This window comes from Scyliorhinus torazame, chromosome 13 (genome assembly GCF_047496885.1).
Source record: "Scyliorhinus torazame isolate Kashiwa2021f chromosome 13, sScyTor2.1, whole genome shotgun sequence".
Lineage (NCBI taxonomy): Eukaryota > Metazoa > Chordata > Chondrichthyes > Carcharhiniformes > Scyliorhinidae > Scyliorhinus > Scyliorhinus torazame.
This window is the reverse complement of record NC_092719.1, coordinates 21,120,328-21,143,641: the sequence shown is the minus strand read 5'-3', so window position 1 is coordinate 21,143,641 and position 23,314 is coordinate 21,120,328. Positions and strand designations below refer to the sequence as shown.

At 46.5% G+C, this 23,314-nt stretch overlaps 1 protein-coding gene across 1 annotated transcript in view; it reads left to right on the top strand.

Annotated features, from left to right (window-relative positions):
- Positions 1 to 23,314, top strand: part of LOC140387882 (striatin-interacting protein 2-like) — a 60,555-nt gene that overhangs the window by 13,501 nt on the left and 23,740 nt on the right. Inside the window, exons 3-12 of the mRNA XM_072471155.1 lie at positions 414 to 488; positions 3,125 to 3,259; positions 5,210 to 5,330; positions 7,049 to 7,117; positions 7,755 to 7,861; positions 13,984 to 14,111; positions 18,946 to 19,128; positions 19,436 to 19,644; positions 20,082 to 20,147; positions 22,373 to 22,436. Coding sequence (XP_072327256.1) covers positions 414 to 488; positions 3,125 to 3,259; positions 5,210 to 5,330; positions 7,049 to 7,117; positions 7,755 to 7,861; positions 13,984 to 14,111; positions 18,946 to 19,128; positions 19,436 to 19,644; positions 20,082 to 20,147; positions 22,373 to 22,436 — 1,157 coding nt within the window. The remainder of the gene's footprint in view (positions 1 to 413; positions 489 to 3,124; positions 3,260 to 5,209; positions 5,331 to 7,048; positions 7,118 to 7,754; positions 7,862 to 13,983; positions 14,112 to 18,945; positions 19,129 to 19,435; positions 19,645 to 20,081; positions 20,148 to 22,372; positions 22,437 to 23,314) is intronic.

The following is a 23,314-nucleotide window of genomic DNA, read 5'->3' as shown; positions in this document are numbered from 1 at the left end:
TGGCACCTCCGCCCTCGTTGAGGGATAGGGTTTTTCAGTGGTGGGTGTAGAGGAAGGGGAAGACATCGGACATTTATAGTTGGCTCGTATTGATGGATCAGGTTCCACTGGATGAGATTAAGAGGAGGGGGAGCTGGGCCGGGGGTTGGTGGACAGGGGACCGGGAGGGGCAGCGAGGCTCTACACAAGTCAACTCCACTTCCTTGTGCGCTGGGCTCAGCCTGATTCAGTTCAAGGTGGTGCATGATGCACATCTGACCAGGATGAGTGGGTTCCTCCTGGAAGTAGGTGGTATGTGTGAGCAGAGCTCTAGACATCCAGCGCACTATACGCACATGCACTGGTCTTGTTTTTAGCTTATGAGCCATCACACTGCACAATGTCAAACAATCTTTCTTCTTCCCTTCCCACAGAACTGTACAGTTACACAGAAGAACCTGAATTTGCTGCTAACAGGGATTGCTTTGAAGAGGATTTTGCGATTCATGGTAATGGACAATCTTGAAGAACAGTGAGAGGACTCCGTAACAGCCTCCGCATGTTTTCTGAAGTTTGAGCAGGGTTTTGATGAAGCTGATATCCCAGATTTGGAGGGGAGAAGCTGAGCCCTGGAGATCAGCTATAAACTAGTGCTTCCCAAGCATTTTTGCTGTGACCCCATTTTAATGCTTCACACTTGGTGCAACGCCAGAGTGATAATTGGGGGTGCAGGGGTGGGTGAGGGAATCCTTTTGAACGGATGGAGTTAAAACAGCAGAGATACAGGCAAGAAAATAACTAAGACACCTACCATTTTATACACTTTGGTGTCAGCGATCGTTCCCTCACCTGCGGGCCCTGTGTTCCCCCGCCCAGATTAGGCTGTGCCCACAGGTTCTGTACCCTCTGAGTGAAGAAGTTTCTCCTCTTCTCAGTCCGAAATGGCTGTCATCGTATTCTGAAACTGTGACTCTTCTTCCAGATTTCCAGCCAGGAGAAACAACACCATTTCTGGTCTGTCCAGCCTGTCAGAATGTTATACCTTTCAATGAGATCCCCTCTCATTCTTCTAAATTCCAGTGATTACAGGCCCAATCAATGCCACTTTCCAAAATGGTGCGGCTGACATGTCTTCATTCTTCCGAGTGGACAGCACGGCTGCCTCATGACGCCAAGGACCCGGGTTCGATCCCGTCCCCGGGTCACTGTCCGTGTGGAGTTTGCACATTCTCATGTGTCTGCGGGGGTCTCACCCCCACAAACCCAAAGATGTGCAGGGTAGGTGGATTGGCCAAGCAAAATTGCCCCTTCATTGGAAAAAAAGAATTGGGTACTTCAAATTTATATTTTAAAAAGTCTTCATTCTTCGTCAATTGTGGTTTCCCTGCCACTGTGGTCAGGGCTCTCAACTATGTCTAACCTAATTCCTGCAACTCTGCTCTCACCCCTTCCCCGCCCTCCCAGAACCAGGATAGGGTCCCCCTGGTCTTGACGTTTTAGCCCACCAGCCTCCGCATTCGAAAGATCACCCTCTGCCTGTTCCACCAACTCCAGCTTGATGTCAACACTAAACACTTTTTCCCCCTCATGCCCCGGTCAGCACTCTGCAGGGACCGTTCCCTCTGGGGCAGCATGATAGCCTTGTGCATAGCACAATTGCTTCACAGCTCCAGGGTCCCAGGTTCGATTCCGGCTTGGGTCACTGTCTGTGTGGAGTCTGCATGTTCTCCCCGTGTGTGCGTGGGTTTCCTCTGGGTGCTCCGGTTTCCTCCCACAGTCCAAAGATGTGCAGGTTAGGTGGATTGGCCATGATAAATTACCCTTGGTGTCCAAAATTGCCCTTAGTGTTGGGTGGGGTTACTGGGTTATGGTGATAGGGTGGCGGTGTTGACCTTGGGTAGGGTGCTCTTTCCAAGAGCCGGTGCAGACTCGATGGGCTGAATGGCCTCCTTCTGCACTGTAAATTCTATGTTCTATGTTCCATCACCCCCAACACCTCACCCTCTTCCCACAACACGTTCCCATGCAATCATAGAAGGTGCAACACCTGCTCCTTTACTTCCTCCCTGCTCACCATCCAAGGGCCGAAACACACTTTTCACCTGCACCTCCTTCAATCTGGTCTATTGCATTCGCTTCTCCCAATGCGGTCTACTCTACATTGGAGAGACTAAACGCAGACTGGGTGACCGTTTCGCCAAACAACTTCTGTTCGTCCACAGCAAGTTCTATGGCTTGCCATTTCAACACCATCCTACTCTCATGTCCACATGTCCGTCCTTGGCCTGCTGCAATGTTCCAGTGAAACCCAACACAAGCTGGAAGAACAGCCCCTCATCTTCCAATTTAGGCACGTTACAGCCTTCCGGACTCAACATGAATTGAACAACTTCAGACTGTGAACTCTCCTCCACCTTCACCTCATTTTTATTTCTAGCAATTTCTTCCATCGATCTGTTTTCCCCTTACTGTTGTCTCCCCTCCCCCTTTTGTCAGTCTCCCTCTATTGTTGGCCCTCTGTTCCACCCCCCAGCCTCCCAGCAACAGTATAAATCTCACCCTATTTCCAGTGGGGTTGGGTAGACGGCCAGCAGTAGGGGATATTGGCAAATATATTGTGGACTGAAAGACAAAGGACTGTAAATGGTGGTGATCAAGGCTAAGAAAGGTGCTAATAGTGGCACATTCAGTAAGATCAGCTCTGACAGCAATATCAGTGCAGTGCTCCTAGCCCACATTTCAATTGGCTGGTTTCTGTTGGTCTCGACATGTGGTAATAAACACGCACAGACTGCAAGAGCCCAGTTAAAGCCAGGTGAATTAACATTTCCCTCCTGGCTGAGGGGAAAGAGACCACAGTGGCAGGTTCCAGTTAGGTAATAAATATGGCTTTTTTTTTTTTGCAGAGTAATATGTTTAACAGAGGTTTCTCTCCCGTTATTATTTCTTTTTTACTTTGTTTGTTTATAGCCTGTCTCCACTTCTTGCATATTAAGGGGTAAAATTGTTCTCCAGGGAATGGATTGAATTGGGTTTAAAAACCAGCAGGGACCCAGAGAGGTTTGTTCAACCTGTTGCGTGTTGGGAGAGGTGAGGATCGTGAATGTTGGCATCAGTATAATTTAACACTTTTTGTCTCTCTCAGGGAAGGGCAAGAAATGGGTTGAACTGGAAGAGGATGAACATAAATCCTACTTAATGAGGTTACTGGATGGATTGGAAGTAATAAGCAGGGAGAGGAGACTCAAATTTGCCAGAGCCATTCTTTACCTGGCCCAAGGTAATTAGCAAGTGACAATATAACTCCTTTCTTTTCTGAAGTGCCTTCCTCCATAACAGTGTTCTGTTATGTAAATCTAGTGGGAAAAGTTAAGCTAACAGCATGGATTCAACTAAAGTTTACCTGTATAAAACGCAAACATATGCAGCCGTAGCTCTGTGCAAGGATGTCTTATCATCCTAACTAGTCGACACTTCATATTGTTCGCATTCTTTTAATGAAAAAATGATTTAGTTCATCAAATCTCTGAAATCAATTGCAGGGAAGGTTCTCAATTCTTTTGTCGTGGGAGTGTCCCTTTAAGAAATGTTTTTGTCTGATCACATGGCTTCAGTGACGTCATTGTGTGGGTGGAGCTGGGCTGTGGCTCTGAGTTTTTACTGTCGCTTTGAGTTTGGACTGGTTTTGAACTGCACAAACTGGTTGGAAGAAGTGTGTCTCTTCATTTTAACAGCTGTTTCTAGACTGCTTGATAACTTACAAGAGATAATTGCTTTCTGAAAGGAATTCAAATCTGCTGTTTGAAAAGGAGAACAGAGTATCAATAACAAGTCTTATACCAGTGAGAATGCTGTGTGCTAGGCCACACCTTTGGAAAGGTGTTTCTGGTTTTACTTGCATTTTGTTATTAAATTGGAACAGTTAAGGGGGAATTCATTAAGCGTTATACATAGATTACTGTAGCCGTGTGGGGTCTTTACATTTATAATTGATCAGTCTTGCTGTGTGTGTTTATACAAATGTTAACTAAATTTGTAGAATAAAGCTTGTTTTTTGATTAAAAGCACCTAAGAACTCTGTTGAATAACACTGAAAGGCAGGCTCTTGTGCCCATCGTGACCAAAATTAATAAACAGTTATAGGTCAGGTGAACTCCATGATATACTTTGGAGTTTTCTAAACCCTGGCCCATAACAAATATTTGATCCCATTGTAGAAGTTAGCGAGTAGGGAGTACTCCCCAAAAGGTCCTGGCCAGAATCCTGGTCATTAATCTCATTGCTGCCCATCACAACTAGATTTCTGTATCTCTGACACCAAAGTCCTTCCTTGGTATAGCACTGGAGTGTCAATTTAGATCATGTACTGACATCCTGCCTTGTGTTATGAGCCTGTAATGTTCTGACATAAACTGAACCAAACTGCTGTTTAGGTGGCTAGTAATGATGAGGATTTTCGCCCCTGTAGAAGTGGAGACATGTTTTCTTATGTGCTATCTATTTTTATCTGCCTACAGAGGGGAAGCAAGCATAGATTTCCTGGAAATGATTAACCGGCAATTACTTAATAGTCTCGGGGGTGCCACTTACAAACTTCTTTATGAAATTCTTCAAGTGGAGGTTGTGCACCTCTCCCCTTTTTCACACCCAGGCACCCATCCACCATCTCCTTGTCGGCATGTGTAGTGCCAGAGGAGATCAGTTGAAACAGTTTGGAACACCGTGAATACTGTTGCTAGTGGGCAGTTGGGACCATAACATAAAATGACTCAATGTGTCATAAAATGCCGATTTACTACAGACAGTCCACTCGTGGTGTCAGATATTTTCCTGAATTAGTGGCGGTGGATACTTGACTGGTTTGCCAATGACTTGAACACATTTTCACTGACTCTCGGCACGAGAATTACCAAACTTTCCACCCCCAATGTGCTGGCATAACTTCACAACTGAAGAGAAAACCGTACCTTCTTCCTGTGTTCCTGGTCAGCTGCAGACTGAAGTCCAGAAGGTGCCGCACTTGCAGGCCACCCACAAACTATTCCCGTTAAGATACCCTGCAATAAAATTTGAAGGCACTGCTCATGGTATGAACAAGCCACAGAGAAACCTAAAATAAAATTAGAGGAGTCATTGCAGTCATCTTCCCCACAAGAAGTAAAAAATAATATGAATGTTTTTTTCCTCCTGCTTGCTGTACCTGACCCCTCGGTTTTGATGCTCCCTATAGGTGTGTTTGAAGACTGCTACACGGAAACTGAAGTGGTGCATTGGGCCCGGCACAATGTCTTCCTTCTCTATGAAATGGGCATGTTTGGAGCATTGGTGGAGCTCCTCAATATTGAGGTCGAGTGAGTGAAGGAGGGGACTGGTTGCAGTGGTAATGATCTGCCTGTGGATTACTTTTCCACGTGAAGTGCGATTAGATTTGTAGGCTCAGTGGAGGCGAAGATCAGCTGGAGCCCAATAAAACCACAGACTGGCACTCAAGCGGTAGACCTCCAGATGATGATTGCCTATCCCTAAAGGGAAATGTGAGGCTACAGATGGAATCTGCAAAGTGGTGGCCACCAATATGATGGAGTCACTGAATACAGTGAGACGGGTGGGAGACCCAGGGTGCTGTTGACTCTGAATTAGAAACAAGACAACATGATACCTATTTTTAAGTAAAATGGTAAAATAACTGCCGGCTCATTAATCTTTAATCAGTAGCAGCACGGGGAGGTATGGTAGCGCAGTGCTTAGCACTATTGCTTCACAGCGCTTGGGTCCCAGGTTCGATTCACGCTTGGGTCACTATCTGTACTCCTGCACGTCCCCGTCCCCCCCGCGTGTCCATGTGGGTTTCCTCTAGCTGCTCCGGTTTCCTCCCACAAGTCCCAAAAGACGTGCTGTTAGGTAATTTGGATATTCTGAATTCTCCCTCAGTATACCTAAACAGGCGCCGGAATGTGGCGACTAGGGGATTTTCACAGTAACTTAATTGCAAGCCTTCTTGCGACAATAATAAAGATTGTTATTATAACTGGCAAGGTAATGGAACTGAGCATTTTTGGAATCAAATTGGACCACATTGTCCAGCTAATGGTAGCCAGCACTAACTCACCCTGCCTGACCTTTTGTTAAAGAAAGCGACATCCTATGTGGATGTTGAAAAGCTGAACGGTATATTATTCCTAGATACCAGGGAGGTTTTCATAAAAGTTCCACACAAAAGTCTTGCAGTGAATAAGGATTTGGCTGGAAGAGGGTGAAACAAGCAAGTGCCAATTAGGGACGTGATTTGGGGATAAGGAGAAGTACTAATCATGTATCCTTGATTCTGGGGCCTGTACTGTTTCTGATTTACATAAATTGTCCGAATTCATTAAACCATAGATCTGGTGAAATAGGGAAGTACAGATGCACCTGGACAACATTTGCAAATGTACAGAGCCAAGACAGGAAATTTAAACCTTTGTAAGGCCTAATAACTGGAAGAGATGTTTCGGGCACGTAATGTTACTGGCTTGATTCGGGCAAAAAGATCTATAGTGATAGTAGACTCAACAGTAATCATATCCAATCACTACAGACCAGCTATTAACAAGGGAAATTCGCCCCGAGTTTATGTTTGCTGCTGTTCATGTGTGTGATGTTCAGGCCAGAATTCGAATAAGGTATTTAATTGCAGTTAGTCGGGCATGAGGAAAACGCTCAAGGCCTTGAAACCATCCGGAGGAGGGCCATGGAGCTCATCCCTGGTGCCTGAGGGTTGAGTCATGAGGAAAATTTGGAAAACCCCTCAGCTTTGAAAATAGCTGATTGGCAAGGAGAGGATACTTAAGGAACTGCACAAGATAGGAAGATGACTATAAAGGTTAACCCTGAGCACAGCTTCACATTAAACCAGGATCAAGGAGTCACAGATATAAGTTGCTGATAGACCTAATGATGTCAGGAAGCATTTGTCCAAAGGAGTGATCAACACCTAGACTGATCCCTGTATACCCTGTTGGGTTTATGACTGTCATCTTGCTAATGGAAGCTTGCAGTTGGATGTAAATGTAACTCTCTTTAAACGCAGTCACAGCCAGGCGTGCAGCAGTTCCCTGAGAAAACCAGCCATCTCACTGGCGGACAGCACTGAGCTGAGGTAAGAGGATTACACACCCGTTTCTTATTGCATTGGTGCCCACACAAGAAATGATAGCATGTGTCATAGAATACGCCTGATACTGTTTGAGTACCATGGAGGCATGTTTCAGCTATTGCCCACGCATGTTTCTAATCCCGGATCCATCTCCTGTCCAGGAGGCACTGGCTCACATTGTGCTGGCAGTCATCATCTGGTACCTTGCCCAAATCCACTTCTGACAGGTGTGCCCTTGGAACATGAATGGTGCCAGGCTGTTTGATCCAGCTCGGCATAATCCAGACATTCACACGTGCCCAGAATCCTGCAGGAATGGCTGGCCAGCAATCGAACAATGGGCAAGTGTTTGCTGTCTCCATTTTCTTTTTCTTCCTCTAAAGACAGATGTTTGAGGTCAGTTTTTGTGGCATTGCTACTAACTGACCGGGGTCAAACATCCTGCTTTGGCTGACGCAGTCTGAGTGCTGTACTTGTACACTGATTAATGTGATCCAATAATGGAAGAGCTTTCATCCTACATTTCCCTGCTGGCTATTGAGAAAAGGTTTCCTCCCCAGCCATCTCGGCTCTGCTGTTTGGTGTTTGTATGACTCCAGTTTTACCAAACCCTGACTTTTGTGCGTGGCTGATATTTTAGGGTGCTGCTCAATATTATGTACCTGATGGTGGAGATCATGCGCCGAGAGGGGGAAGATGACAGACCAGAGTGGAGTTTAGTGAGAGATGGATTCCGTACTGAACTAAGTGAGTATGGTTGCTGACCTTCCTGGTGAGAATTGATCGACTAACACCGAATGCCCCTCCATTTTATAGCTTTCGCCATTTTTTATATAGACAGACTTGCATTTTGTTTTATTTTATTTTATCAGATGTGAGTGATACGACCCTCTGGGCTTGTGCGCGGTCAATTCCAGCCCCACTTGACCAGGAGTCGCAACACAATTGGAATTAATAAATAACTCTTGGAAATACACCCAAAGTCTTTGGCCCTTAGCTGCCCTATAATTACAGTCACCAGGTTTGTAAAGTGAAACAAATTACTTTTTATTTATAATAAGAACTGTAACTAAATATTCAGCAAATGTAACTGGTTGACCATTATCTAATTCCTAATACCCCACTTTAACTTGCCCCCACTCTCTATATTATATGTACACACATATGACAAATAAACAGAGAGGAAGGGAGGGATGAAAGTAATAAGTAAAAGGATAAAGAGTCTTTGTTTCAGAAGATTGTCTTTAAGCACTTTTCCTTCAAATTAGGCTTTCAGTTCGAGGTTTTCTGTTTCAGGCTTAATGGTTTTTACTGTAGATTCATTCCTTCAGGTTCTCTGGAGGTTCAGAAATACAGCAGCACACAGCATGTCTGGAGAGTGAGGGAGAGGGAGGAGCAGGTACTCACAGCTCCTTCTTCCTTGAGCATCCAGGTCCCACCTCTGCTTTCCGTGAGTCTCTGGAAATTATCCCGCTCGGATAGGATCCAATTCACCACCTGTTACGGGGCAGAATGCAGTCTTTTGGCCAATTCATTGGCCACCAGCCAACCAATCAAACCAAGTTCTGCTGCTCGAAAACGAGCACCATACACTTATGTTGCAACTTTTTGGAATTCCTCATTATCACTGCTGCTTGACTTAAGGTACATGTCCATTAAGCATCCATGGATAACGCCAAAAAATAAAGCAAGGGGAAATAAAGGAATCAACAGGAAGGAGTCGTACAGTGTCACTAGAAAGGCCAATATTTGTTGCCCATCCCTAATTGCTTGAAAAGGTTGAGGTGAGCCACCATCTTGAGCTACTGCAGTCCATCTGATGCAGGTACACCCACAGTGCTGTTAGGGCGGTCACTCCTGCCACTCCTGTCAGGGGTTGGTTTAGAACAGTGGGCTAAAAAGCTGGCTTGTAATGCAGAACACGGCAGCAGCGTGGGTTCCATTCCCAACAGGCCTCCCCGAGCAGGTGCCGGAATGTGGCAACTAGGGGCTTTTCACAGTAACTTCACTGAAGCCTACTTCATGGGGCAGCACGGTAGCACAAGTGGGTAGCACTGGGGCGTCACAGAGCCAGGGTCCCAGGTTCGATTCCTCGCTGGGTCACTGTCTGTGCAGAGTCTGGATGTTCTCCCCGTGTCTATGTGGGTTTCCTCCCGGGTGCTCCGGTTTCCTCCCACAGTCCAAAGGCATGCAGGTCTGATGGATTGGCCATGAGAAATTGCCCTTAGTGTCCAAAAATGTTTTTTCAGCTGTCTGATGGCTTTTTCGACCTCATGGCGAGCTGGGGTGAGAGGACGGCTGAAAGCGTATTGCGGGGTCGTGTCGAAGGTACTTGCGTCAAAGACTGCCTTGGTTGAGGAGGTCCTTGAAGTGCGCTCTCCAGCAGGTGTCGACTGCCTCTCTGTCTCTGAGATAATGTGGCGGTGGGCACCACGGTAGCACAAGTGATTAGCACTGTGGCTTCACAGCGCCAGGGTCCCAGGTTTGATTCCCTGCTGGGTCACTGTCTGTGCGGAGTCTGCACGTTCTCCCCGTTTCTGCGTGGGTTTCCTCCGGGTGCTCCGGTTTCCTCCCACAGTCCAAAGACGTGCAGGTTAGGTGGATTGTCCATGATAAATTGCCCTTAGTGACCAAAAAATGTTAGGAGGGGTTATTGGGTTCCGGGGGTTCCGGTGGAAATGAGGGCTTAAGTGGGTCGGTGCAGACTCAATGGGCTGAATGGCTTCCTTCTGCACTGTATGTTCTATGTACTATGTACTTGTGACAATAAGTGATTATTATTATTATATAATCATGGAAAGATGCATCTGCGACAGGCACATTGTTGAGGATAAGGTCTAGTATGTTTTTCCCTCTCTCTGGTTTCTTCACAACCTGCTGACAACCCAAGTCTAGTGGCTATGTTCTTCAGGACTTGCCCAGCTTGGTTAGTAGTGGTGCTACTAAGCTATTGTTGGTGATGGATATTGAAGTCCCCCACTTCAAGTACGTTTTGTGCTCTTCCTATCCTCAAGTGGTGTTTAACATTTGAGGAGTACGGCTTCATCAGCCCAGGGAAGGTGATAATCAACATGATGTTTCCGTGCCCTTGTTTGCCCTGATGCCACGAGACGTCATAGAGTCCAGAGTTAATATTGGGGACTCCCCAGGTAACTCCATCCTGACTATACCACTGCCTCTGTTGAGTCTGCACCCAGGAACAGTAATGGTGACGACAGGAACAATGTCTGTCAGGTATCATTATGCCAGGTTGTTGCTAGTTGGCTGGTCTGTGGGATAGTTCTCCCAATTTTACACAAGGGAAGGTGAACTTTACAGGGTCAACAGCACTCAGTGTGCCTTTGTCATTTCCGACAAAGTCGATGGTAGTTGATCCATCCGGTTTTATTCCTTTTTGACTTTCCTGAAGTGATTTGGTATAACTGGTTGCTAGGCTATTTCAGAGGACAGTCTAGAGTCAGCCATATTACTGTTTGTCTGGAGTTACATATAGGCCAACCCAGATTTGGACGGCAGATTTCCTTCTCTAAAGGACATTAGTGAACCAAAGGGCATTAATGGCACCATTATTTTATTTTTTTTAATTTAGAGTACCCAATTCATTTTTTCCAATTAAGAGGCAATTTAGCGTGTTCAATCCACCTACCCTGCACATCTTTGGGTTGTGGGGGCGAAACCCACGCAAACACGGGGAGAATGTGCAAACTCCACACGGACAGTGACCCAGAGCCGGGATCGAACCTGGGACCTCGGCGCCGTGAGGCAGCAATGCTAACCACTGCGCCACCATGCTGCCCCCAATGGCACCATTACTGAGACTAACTGTCAATTCCAGGTTTTAAATTCCACAGCTGCTTTGGTGGGGTTTGAACCTGAGTCCCCAGAGTAATAGTCTGGGCATCTGGATTACTGGTCCAGTGATATCACCACTATGGCGCCAGCATCTATACAATGATTTTCAGACTTCAGGAATGAAGTACTTCTGAATTGCAGTGTTAGGAAATAGAGATTGTATTATGGGTATTAGGAATAAGTTTCAGCGTTAAGTTTAATTTATACTCTTTATTTGTGGGTTAAAAAAGCGAAACTTGGGTTTAGTTTCATTTTACAGTGGAGACAGGCCTGGAATTTAGTATGGCCAATTCACCTACCCTGCACATCTTTTTGGGTTGTAGGGGTGAGACCCACGCAGACAAGGGGAGAATGTGCAAACTCCACATGGATGGTGACCCGGGGCTGGGATTGAACCCGAGTCCTCGGCGCCGTGGGACAGCAGTGCTAACCACTGCACCACTGTGCTACCCCACATTTATTCACAGTTGGTGTAACTTTAACGTTTTCCCTGAGATCTAAAAATGACTGCCAATGTGCAGCGGGTCAGTCAGCAGCGATTACAAAGGGCAGCTTATTGATGACCTGGATGTAGACCCTTCATCTGACCCCTTGAGAGTTCTGACGAAGGGGTATGCATCCAAAATATCAATAGTGCAACATTTCACTCCACATGGGTGCTGACTAAACATCTGTTTCCAACATTTCGTTTTTACTTTAATTTCAAATTTCCAGTATTCGCTGTTTGTCTTGATGTTTTCCCAGGCAACGTGGCTGCTTGGGATGAGGTGAGAGGTGGAGGAAAGAAATAGAGGAAGAGAGACGAGAAACTGTGTTAACTGGTTAAAAATAAATGTAAGGTGCTCACTACGGGGATTTAGTCCAGTTTCACCAATTATAAAACAAGTAATGTCCTGGATTTTATATCTGATAAAAGTTGTATTCTCTGAGGTATTGACCCAGAAAATTGTGTACAGAATTTGGGAAGACATAACCAGGACACGGTGTTGAGACCAAAACTAGAGACTGTGCATCATATCTAATGGGGAATTCAGTAGAAATGTCTTCGCTCAGAGTGTTTAAGAATGCAGAACTTGTTAGGTGTGTACCAATTGATTTTAATTATATGCAGGTGAAGGGCATTAATTAGGGTTTGACTTGAGCACATGGGGGAGGTGGTGGTGTACTGGTTTAGTAATCCAGAGACCCAGCATAATGGCAGATGTGAAATTTGAATTAGTTTTCAAAAATCTGGAATTAAAAGTTTAACGATAACCATTGTTGACATTGTTCACTAATGCCCTTTTGGGAGGGGGGGTAGGAGAATCTGACCTACATGTGACTCCAGATCTACGGCAATGTGATTGACTCTTAAATGCCCTCTGAAATGACCCAGCAAGTCCCTGAGTTCAAGGGCAATTTGGGATTGAGAACGAATGCTGGCCCAGCCAGTGAAGCCCACATCCCAATAAATCAGAAGGAAATAACATTGTCAAGAGACACTTACTGAAACTGTGGTGTTGTTGAGTTAGGAGAGGTATGCTTGTTATGTTCCACTCTGTAAATAAATGTAAAGGTTGCAGTGAAAGATTGGCTCCAGTACTATCCTTCAGCAACTGGCTTTCCAGAATTGAACAGAGCTCATTACCACATTGAAGTAAAGAGCACCGATATTGGTAAGGAGAGCTAAATAAATTATTGTCACAAGTAAGCTTACATTAACACTGCAATGAAGTTACTGTGAAAAGCCCCTAGTCGCCACATTCCGGCACCTGTTCGGGTACACCGAGAGAATTCAGAATGTCCAATTCACCTAACAGCATGTCTTACGGGACTTCTGGGAGAAAACCAGAGCACCCGTAGAAAACACATGGAGGAACCGAATCGAGTAATTGACAGATATGCTGACGGGGAGTCGGAGGAGGTTCATGTGATGCATGAATCTGTTTGACCATTTAAACTGTCTCTGTGCTGTAAATGCTCCAATATGTAGCTTTAAATGTGTTCCTGTGAATCATTAGCTTTAAAAATTTAAATTTTACAACTGTGGTGTGATTTTGTTGTTAAGAAGTACAGTTGGTTCTTGTGTCCCTGGGTTAGGGATGGCAAAGGTCAGCTAATCTCCTGCCCCTGATTGCTACCCAGTGACCTCGGCTGGTTATCAAGTTAGGGTGGGGGTCTGGCTTGTCTGTGATGCACCCTGACATTGAATAGCTTGTTGCTGGGCTCGCACGTATGAAGATTGACCACTTCTGAATGCTGGAATTTAAAAAAAATAATACTTTAGAGTACCCAATCATTTTTTTTCCAATTAAGGAGCAGTTTAGTGTGGCCAATCCACCTAATCTGCACATCTTTGGGTTGTGGGGGTGAAACCCATGCAGACATGGGGAGAATATGCAAACTCCACACGGACAGTGAACCGGGGCTGGGAATGAACCCGGGTCCCCAGCACCGTAGGCAGCAGTGCTCACCACTGCGCCACCGTGCCGCCAATGAATGCTGGAAGTTAACTGACATGCTCATGCCTGAAGCACAGCATGATTAAGACTTGGTGTTGATTGGCAAGCTATTAGACTGCAGAATTCTTGTCAGCTGATTCCTGCCATGTCCTCATTGTGATCCATTCTTCTAGCAGGCATCCCGGGTGCTGAGATGATAGTCCCTCTACCCTATCCCACACCAGGCCATTTCCATGGCTGCCTAGTCCAAGTCAGGCTGCTGGTTTGTGAAAAGGTGTGAAGGTACCTTCCATCGCTGCTGTTGCTTCTTGACGATCGCGCAGGAATAGAACCAAATATTTAGGATGATTCAGGTGTGAATTTAAATGGGATTCACACTCTCTGTCCTACTGAAATGTCCCCTCCCGGACCCACTACCTTATGAATTTGCAGATAATCCAGAGGTTTGTTACAGTTATGTGAATGGAGTTTGTAATTAAAATGGATTTAGCCCTAGCTGGCTCAGACTGTTTCTCTGAGCGTTCACGTGATAGGTTAAGTGTATCTTGTGTTGATGAATTGTATCATGTTCCTTAGGTTCCCTGGTGTATAATGGTGAGCCCTTTGCAGTTCTTCTCTTCTCCCTCGTTAATAAATACTGTAATGGGCACATTCCACATTGCCCCATTAAGAAGGTCTTGCTGCTGCTTTGGAAAACAATTCTGGTAGGTTTCCGTGCTCTTTCCGTTATGCTATCTGTTTATTCAGATTTATTCCATCTCGGGATAAGGCAAGGCCAGCATTTAAAGTCTATCCTTAATTGCTCTTGAGAAAGTGGTAATGAGCTGCCTTGAGCCACTGCAGTGTGTGTGGTGCACTCAGTTAGTGAGGTGGTTCCATGATTTTCGTCCAGCGACAGTGAAGGAAGAACCCGACTATGTGTCCAAGTCAAGATGCAGCACGACTTGGGAAACCTGCAGGGCGGTGGTGTTCCCAGGGGTGCCACCTCGTCTTGGGAAATAAGGAAGGGCAAGTGATAGAAGTGCTAGTGAGGGATCACTTTGGGACAAGTGACCATAATTCCATTAGTTTTAAGATAGCTATGGAGAATGATAGGTCTGGCCCAAGAGTTAAAATTCTTAATTGGGGCAAGGCCAATTTTGATGGTATCAGACAGGAACTTGCAGAGGTAGATTGGGGGAGACTATTGGCAGACAAAGGGACGGCTGGTAAATGGGAGGCTTTTAAAAATGTGTTAACCAGGGTGCAGGGTAAGCACATTCCCTTTAGAGTGAAGGGCAAGGCTGGTAGAAGTAGGGAACCCTGGATGACTCGAGATATTGAGACTCTGGTCAAAAAGAAGAAGGAGGCATATGACGTACATAAGCAACTGGGATCAAGTAGATCCCTTGAAGAGTATAGAGATTGTCGAAATAGAGTTAAGAGGGAAATCAGGAGGGCAAAAAGGGGACATGAAATTGCTTTGGCAAATAATGCAAGGGAGAATCCAAAGAGATTCTACAGATACATAAAGGGGAAAAGAGTAACTAGGGACAGAGTAGGGCCTCTTAAGGATCAACAAGGGCATCTATGTGCAGAGCCACAAGAGTTGGGTGAGATCCTGAATGAATATTTCTCATCGGTATTCACGGTGGAGAAAGGCATGGATGTTAGGAAACTAAGGGAAATAAATAGTGATGTCTTGAGAAGTGTGCATATTACAGAGGAGGAGGTGCTGGAAGTCTTAAAGCGCATCAAGGTAGATAAATCCCCGGGACCTGATGAAATGTATCCCAGGATGTTGTGGGAGGCTAGGGAGGAAATTGCGGGTCCCCTAACCGAGATATTTGAATCATCGGCAGCCACAGGTGAGGTGCCTGAAGATTGGAGAGTGGCGAATGTTGTGCCCTTGTTTAAGAAGGGCAGCAGGGAAAAGCCTGGGAACTACAGACCGGTGAGCCTAACGTCTGTAGTAGGTAAGTTGCTAGAAGGTATTCTGAGAGACAGGATCTACAAGCATTTAGAGAGGCAAGGACTGATTCGGGGCAGTCAGCATGGCTTTGTGCGTGGAAAATCATGTCTCACAAATTTGATTGAGTTTTTTGAGGGAGTGACCAAGAAGGTAGATGAGGGTAGTGCAGTAGACGTTGTCTACATGGACTTTAGCAAAGCCTTTGACAAGGTACCGCATGGTAGGTTGTTGCAGAAGGTTAAAGCTCACGGGATCCAGGGTGAGGTTGCCAATTGGATTCAAAATTGGCTGGACGACAGAAGGCAGAGGGTGGTTGTAGAGGGTTGTTTTTCAAACTGGAGGCCTGTGACCAGTGGTGTGCCTCAGGGATCGGTGCTGGGTCCACTGTTATTTGTGATTTATATTAATGATTTGGATGAGAATTTAGGAGGCATGGTTAGTAAGTTTGCAGATGACACCAAGATTGGTGGCACAGTGGATAGTGAAGAAGGTTATCTAGGATTGCAACGGGATCTTGATCAATTAGGCCAGTGGGCCGACGAATGGCAGATGGAGTTTAATTTAGATAAATGTGAGGTGATGCATTTTGGCAGATCGAATCAGGCCAGGACCTACTCAGTTAATGGTATGGCGTTGGGGAGAGTTATAGAACAAAGAGATCTAGGAGTACAGGTTCATAGCTCCTTGAAGGTGGAGTCGCAGGTGGACAGGGTGGTGAAGAAGGCATTCGGCATGCTTGGTTTCATTGGTCAGAACATTGAATATAGGAGTTGGGACGTCTTGTTGAAGTTGTACAAGACATTGGTACGGCCACACTTGGAATACTGTGTGCAGTTCTGGTCACCCTATTATAGAAAGGATATTATTAAACTAGAAAGAGTGCAGAAAAGATTTACTAGGATGTTGCCGGGACTTGATGGTTTGAGTTATAAGGAGAGGCTGGATAGACTGGGACTTTTTTCCCTGGAGCGTAGGAGGCTTAGGGGTGATCTTATAGAGGTCTATAAAATAATGAGGGGCATAGATAAGGTAGATAGTCAACATCTTTTCCCAAAGGTAGGGGAGTCTAAAACTAGAGGGCATAGGTTTAAGGTGAGAGGGGAGAGATTCAGAAGGGCCCAGAGGGGCAATTTCTTCACTCAGAGGGTAGTGAGTGTCTGGAATGGGCTGCCAGAGGTAGTAGTAGAAGCGGGTACAATTGTGTCTTTCAAAAAGCATTTAGATGGTTACATGGGTAAGATGGGTATAGAGGGTTATGGGCCAAGTGCGGGCAACTGGGACTAGCTTAATGGTAAAAAACTGGGCGGCATGGACTGGTTGGGCCGAAGGGCCTGTTTCCATGCTGTAAACTTCTATGATTCTATTCTATGATTCTATAAAATGGATTTAGCCCTAGCTGGCTCAGACTGTTTCTCTGAGCGTTCACGTGATAGGTTAAGTGTATCTTGTGTTGATGAATTGTATCATGTTCCTTAGGTTCCCTGGTGTATAATGGTGAGCCCTTTGCAGTTCTTCTCTTCTCCCTCGTTAATAAATACTGTAATGGGCACATTCCACATTGCCCCATTAAGAAGGTCTTGCTGCTGCTTTGGAAAACAATTCTGGTAGGTTTCCGAGCTCTTTCCGTTATGCTATCTGTTTATTCAGATTTATTCCATCTCGGGATAAGGCAAGGCCAGCATTTAAAGTCTATCCTCAGTTGCTCTTGAGAAAGTGGTAATGAGCTGCCTTGAGCCACTGCAGTGTGTGTGGTGCACTCAGTTAGTGAGGTGGTTCCATGATTTTCGTCCAGCGACAGTGAAGGAAGAACCCGACTATGTGTCCAAGTCAAGATGCAGCACGACTTGGGAAACCTGCAGGGCGGTGGTGTTCCCAGGGGTGCCTTTGTAATTTTAGGTGGAAAGGTGACAGGTTTGAAAGCAGCTGAGGAAATCTTAACTAGTTGCTGCGGTGTATCCTATAGATGGTGCATGCTACAGACCGGTACTCTCCCCGACATCTCCATTCCCCTGCCCAGTTGACTCTCCTCAGCTGCGGGTGCTGCTCCTTGCTGGAAGATGAGGTGTCTCAGCCCCACCAGCCCTCTGTTCTCTGCAGTTCATACAGACACTTGCCTCTGGAGAGCTTTATTTGTTTTAAATATAAATTTAGAATACCCAATTCTTTTTTTCCCCCCAATTAAGGGGTAATTTAGCGTGGCCAATTCACATACCCTGCACATCTTTTTGGGTTGTGGGGGGTGAGACCTACGCAGACACGGGGAGAATGTGCAAACTCCCTGTGGAGAGCCTTGTAACCAAATCTAGTCCTGGTCTTCTTCGTGTCTGAGATCCGTTTGCAAGGACCTCCCATCAGGTTAACTGTCAGGAATGGGAACCATGGCTGATTTTCCCCACCCTCACAGGGGCACTGAGGCCAATGTCCATCATCACCTCCAGCCCTGTCGAGTTTGGCTAACAGCACAGACTGGGGTCTCTTACCTGGAATCTCACGTGTGAAGGAAGTGATGGTGCTCCTTTAAATCCCTGGCTAGTCCCGCCCCGCCCTACCTGAATCTACATGCACCCTCTACACTGGGTCACTCATTGAATTCTCACTCCATCAGTTAGTGGCTGGCTGTTTCTGCCCTCCACACCTTCCTCACTATTTCCCTTTTCATTGCCTTCAAAAAAAACCTCTCCTTCGGTGTTCCTTTGATAGGGGCATTGTAACTGACCAGATAGGACTCTGAGTCTAACCTATTCCATCTGCCATCAACAATCCAGACCATGCACCTCTCTCTCCCTCACTGGTTATGTAGGCTGTGCAAAGGGAGATCTTGTGGATGCAGAAAAATGGTCACAGACGAATTGTACCTTTTAATATAAAGTTTATACATACTAAGAGCAAGTGTGTTAATGATTCAGTTCCAGGTATTAATGTAACTCTTCATGGTGATGTAGGTGAATAAACCAAACACTTATATCTGTGTGTTACAACCAGAAAAAAAGTTTTTTTTTTGTACTTCTTTACAGCCCTTCAAACCTGTGCTAACCCTCTTACAGAGCTATTCGATTAGTCCCACTCCCTCCTGCTTTTTCCCTCTAACCCTGTGGACTGTTTTTTTTCTTCCAAATTTTTATTCATTTCCCTTTTGAAAGTTTCTTATTGAATCTGCTGCCTTCACCCTTTCAGATAATTTTTTTTTTTTTTTAAACCTGCTCCCTAAAAATATATTCCTCCTCGTCACCTCTCTGGTGCTTTTTGACAATTAACTGAAATCTGAGTCCGCTGATCGGCAACCCTCCCACAGGTGAAAATAATGCAATCTCGCTTTGGTCCGACCCCATGATATTTTTAAACACCCCAAACATTTCATCCCTTAATTACCCCTGTTCCAAGGAGATCAATCCCAGCAACTCTAGTCTCTCCCTCTCTTATCCCTGGTATCATTCTAGTAAATCTCTCCTGCATTCGCACCAAAGTCTTCGTATCCTTCACTGCTTTGTGATTGTTGCATTTACCATTCGCCCCCTCGGTGCTCCGATTGTACCTGACACGATTGAATGCGTGGGGTCATTTGGTTAACCGTTTCCCTTTGTTCCCAGTTCTGTTTCGGAGGTTTCGAGAAACTTCAGGAGTTGAAGGTGGAAAAGCGGGCGAAGCTGGGCCTCCCTCCGCTTTTGGAGAACAGTATCCAGGTGACGCGGACCTTGCGAGCCACTTCTCCACCAGCGTCTGCCATGGACATCCTGGAGCAGCAGCAGAAGAGAGGTCGCAGGGGCAGGAGGGTAAGATCATCTTCAGAGCCGCTGATCCCCTTCTGTTCTTAGCGGGGAACCAGGAGGAGGTCATTCAGCCCCTTCAAGCCAGTGTGCTCCATTCAGTTAGGTTATGGCTGATCTAAATCTTAACTCCATTTGCCTGTCTTGGGCCCATGTCGATCGCACTCAGTTTGGAAAGAAAGGCCAGGGGGAATGAACTAACGGATGAGCTTGGGGTGGGTGGGACACCTGCAGTAATGGTGGATGTGGGGGTGGGGGCAATGGGGATATGCTGGTCGGCTGGGGAATGTTAACCATCTGGTCTGACTGGCAGGTTCTGGTGAAACAGGACAGCCTGGACATCTACTGTGAGAGGGATGAGACTCGGGAAGAAGAAGACGAGGCTGATGATGGTGACGGTGGGATTGAGGGAGAAGTGGACCCACTGGAGAGAGAGGCACTGATTCAGGAGCTGCCTCCCCCTGGACTGGTGCCAGAGAGGTGGTTATTCCCTCGGTGCCTGCCCTGGGCTACCAAAGTCAGGTGTGTTTAATGACAGTTAGTTATTGGCAGTATATGTCAGACTTTTCTTAAACTATTTTTTCTGTTTGGTTATGTATCTTTTCTGTGAAGAACACTCATCTTCACCCTTCCCCACCCAGCCCCCTCCTTACTGGTCGGTAGTTCCCTGGAGGACATGTCCCACAGCAACAAGAGCTGATCACTGGTTCCTGGTCACCACACCCCATTTAACTGGATGAGCACCACAGTATTCCAGGGGATCATCCCATTCACATCCGTCACTTTTCCCCTTGTCCTCAGGTAACCACACCTGATCTCTGTTCACACCCTAACCTCCTCAATACCCTGAAGATTTGTTTCCATAGAAATGTGTTGCGTTCGTTTGCACAGTCACAACTTAATGTCTCATCACCTCCAATGTGAACATAACTCTCAGTTCTGTTTACTCACTTCTGCAGAGAGAGGGACATTGAAGAGTTTCTGGAAGTCAGTAGGTGCAAGTTCATTGGATTCACTCTGGGAAAGTGAGTGAGAAAGTGGCGTTGCGTGTCTGTGTGCGGATTTTATGTATACCTGGTGTTCTATGTATATATGTGTTGTGTTCTATTTATCGGGGGCTGGATTCTCCAATTCTGAGCCTATGTCCCCATGCCAGCGTAGCAACAGTGGCGTTTTACGCCAAAACAAATAGCGCAAAACGGCCAGCGATTCCCTGTTCTGCTGGGGCTTAGCATTCTGGCAGCATAGAGCACCAAGCTCCAGCTGCTGATATGTCCCGGTGAATTGCCGGGTCCGTGGCCGCGCACGCGCACAGAGGTGGCATGCAACGGAGGCCACTTGCGGACCCGGCGCGTGAAATAGTCCCACCCTTCGGTCGGCTCGCGCGCCCCGGACCCCCCCCCCCCCCCACAGTGCCCCCAATCCCGAATAATGTACCCCCCTGCTCGCGGATAGGCCCTCCTCCAACTGTGGCGGTGCTGGATTCAGTCTGCAGCCACCATGCCGAGTTCCTGACTGATGAGACCACACGTGTCCCATGCCGTTCGGAACTCGGCCGGTTGGGGGCGGAACATCGGGGAACAGGCCTCAGACAATGTCTTGAGGCCGTCGATACGGGCTCCGAGAGTATGTCGCTTTGGAGAGGGCGGAGCATTGGGGGCGGAGCATTGTGAAAGCGCCGCCCCCAATTTGGTCGGAATCAGGTATTCTCCGGCCTATCGCCGAATGTGATTTTGGCGTCGGCGACCGAATAATTCCACGCCGGGTTTGTGTACCTGTGAATTATACATATCTATGTATCTATGTGTCCATCTGTCTGTCCGTCAACACAGCACTGACAATGGGGCCAACTGCAATAAAATGTGCGTTGACACCTGCTCCTGGCCTTCCCGTCACCGGGAGAGTTTTGGGGGGGGGGGGGTTCCTGGCCTGTCCGTCACCTGGAAAGTTTTGAGGGGGGTTCCTGCCTCCTGGCCTGTCCGTCACCAGGGGGGGGGGGGGTGGTGGGTGGTTCCCTGGTTCCTGCCTCCTGACCTGACTGTCACCAGGGGGGTTCCTGTCTCCTGGCCTGACCTTCACTGGGGGGGGGGGGGGGGGGGGGGTGATTCCAGGTCTGCCTCTCACTGGTGGTGGGGGGTGTTCCTACCTCCTGGTCTGTCCATCATTGATGTAATGCTTTGGACACGAGCACAAGAGAAATGACCGAGTACTGCTGGTAGCTAGTTCAACAGATTGTCTGACTGGGATCAACAACAGTACACCAGAAGTGATAAGATTCTAAAATGGGCATGGAATGCAGAGATCAGTGGCTGCAGATGCATAGGGAGTGCAGACAGAAAAAGACCATTAAAAATAGCAACTGGGTCTTTGTGTTTTCTGTAAAAGGCTGCTGAACACAAAGGCAAGTGAAGTAGCACGTGTTTGTACAAGACATGGGTTCTGGAGACTCCATGATAGGGAGGATATTAGAACCATGGAAAGGGACTGGGGCTGGATTAGCATAGTGGGCTAAATAGCTGGCTTGTAATGCAGAACGCAGGTTCAATTCCCGTACCGGCCTCCCTGATCAGGCGCCGGAATGTGGCGACAGGGACTGTTTAGCACTGGGCTAAATCGCTGGCTTTGAAAGCAGACCAAGGCAGGCCAGCAGCACCGTTCAATTCCCGTAACAGCCTCCCCGAACAGGCGCCGGAATGTGGCGACTAGGGGCTTTTCACAGTAACTTCATTGAAGCCTACTTCTGACAAGCAATTTTCATTTCATTTCATTTTCACAGTAACTTCATTGAAGCCTACTCGTGACAATAAGCAGTTATTATTTTATTATATTATTAAGAAATTTCAAAAATAAATCCGGAAGGAGGGGACATAGTTACAAAGAAATTGAGTGTATTTTTAAACTGGAACGGAGAAGATTAGTGATTCAATCGGAGCTTTTCTTAGCTTTATAAAGGCAGACTTTACAAAGGTAGACAGTGAGATTGGTTACACTGGTTTGAAAGTTGATTACTGGGAGGTACAGGCTGTGGATTAGCAGGAACGGAACAATGGGAAAGTTGGCAGAAAGTCGTTCCCCAGATATTTAAAAATTAAAAATTGGATTTTATTGGAATAGAAACTCGAGCGAGAAGAGCGTTCGTGTGTCAGATGGGCCAAATGGCCTGTTTCTGTGGTTCTGATTCTCCGCTGTGCCTGCTCTCTCTTTTACCGACCAAATGATTGTTTAAAATATTCTTCCGCTTTGTTTTCAGTGACACTGAAACCCTGGTGGGTTTGCCCAGACCCATCCACAATAGTGTGAAAACCCTGAAACAGGTAGGAGAGTTAAATACTGAGTATAATTCTTTTGAATCACAGAGTTTTTATTTCTTTTTGAAAAAACATGCACAAGCAAATATTTTAGAGAAACAAAAACATAAAATGTTGTCTTCAAAAGAAAAACATGCGTGGAAGTTGGGGGTGGGGTGGAAGGAGGAGGGTGGGGGAGAAGTGGGGATGAAGGAGGGTGGTCCATGTAACTCGGGATGACCCTCTCCCATGAACAATTTGCTGAATTCGGGGGAAACATGGGGACAAACCAGCGTGCAATTTGGTTTTTAAAAATGGTGAGGATACTGGGAGGATAATGGTGAGGTTACAGTACAGAGTGGCAAAATGGGGGAATCAATCAGGAAGATATGGGTTTCTTGACATGATCGTGAAGGGAATTCGTTCAACAGATAATTACACTCTGCGTTGGTGAGATTAGTTTCTTCTGAAAGGGTGGCCCAGTACTACTTGCCGTGGTGATATTTTGCGGATTTACTTTCTCGGGTTCAAGGAAAATGAAACACTTTTTTTTACATTTTTTGTTTTTAATCATCAAAGTCTGCACCAAACTCTCTCTCTCACTAGGCCAAGTGCTGATGAGATGCTTCTCTCCCTCTGTGTTTTGTCTAGGGCAGGTTTCCACATTCCAAATGTCCTATTTTTAGGTGCTGTGCTATTCTGAGGGATCTACAGACCTCTCTCTCTCTCTCTCTCTCGGGGTCTCTCTCTCTCTCTCGGGGTCTCTCTCTCTCTCTCGGGGTCTCTCTCTCTCTCTCGGGGTCTCTCTCTCTCTCTCTCGGGGTCTCTCTCTCTCTCTCGGGGTCTCTCTCTCTCTCTCTCGGGGTCTCTCTCTCTCTCTCTCTCGGGGTCTCTCTCTCTCTCTC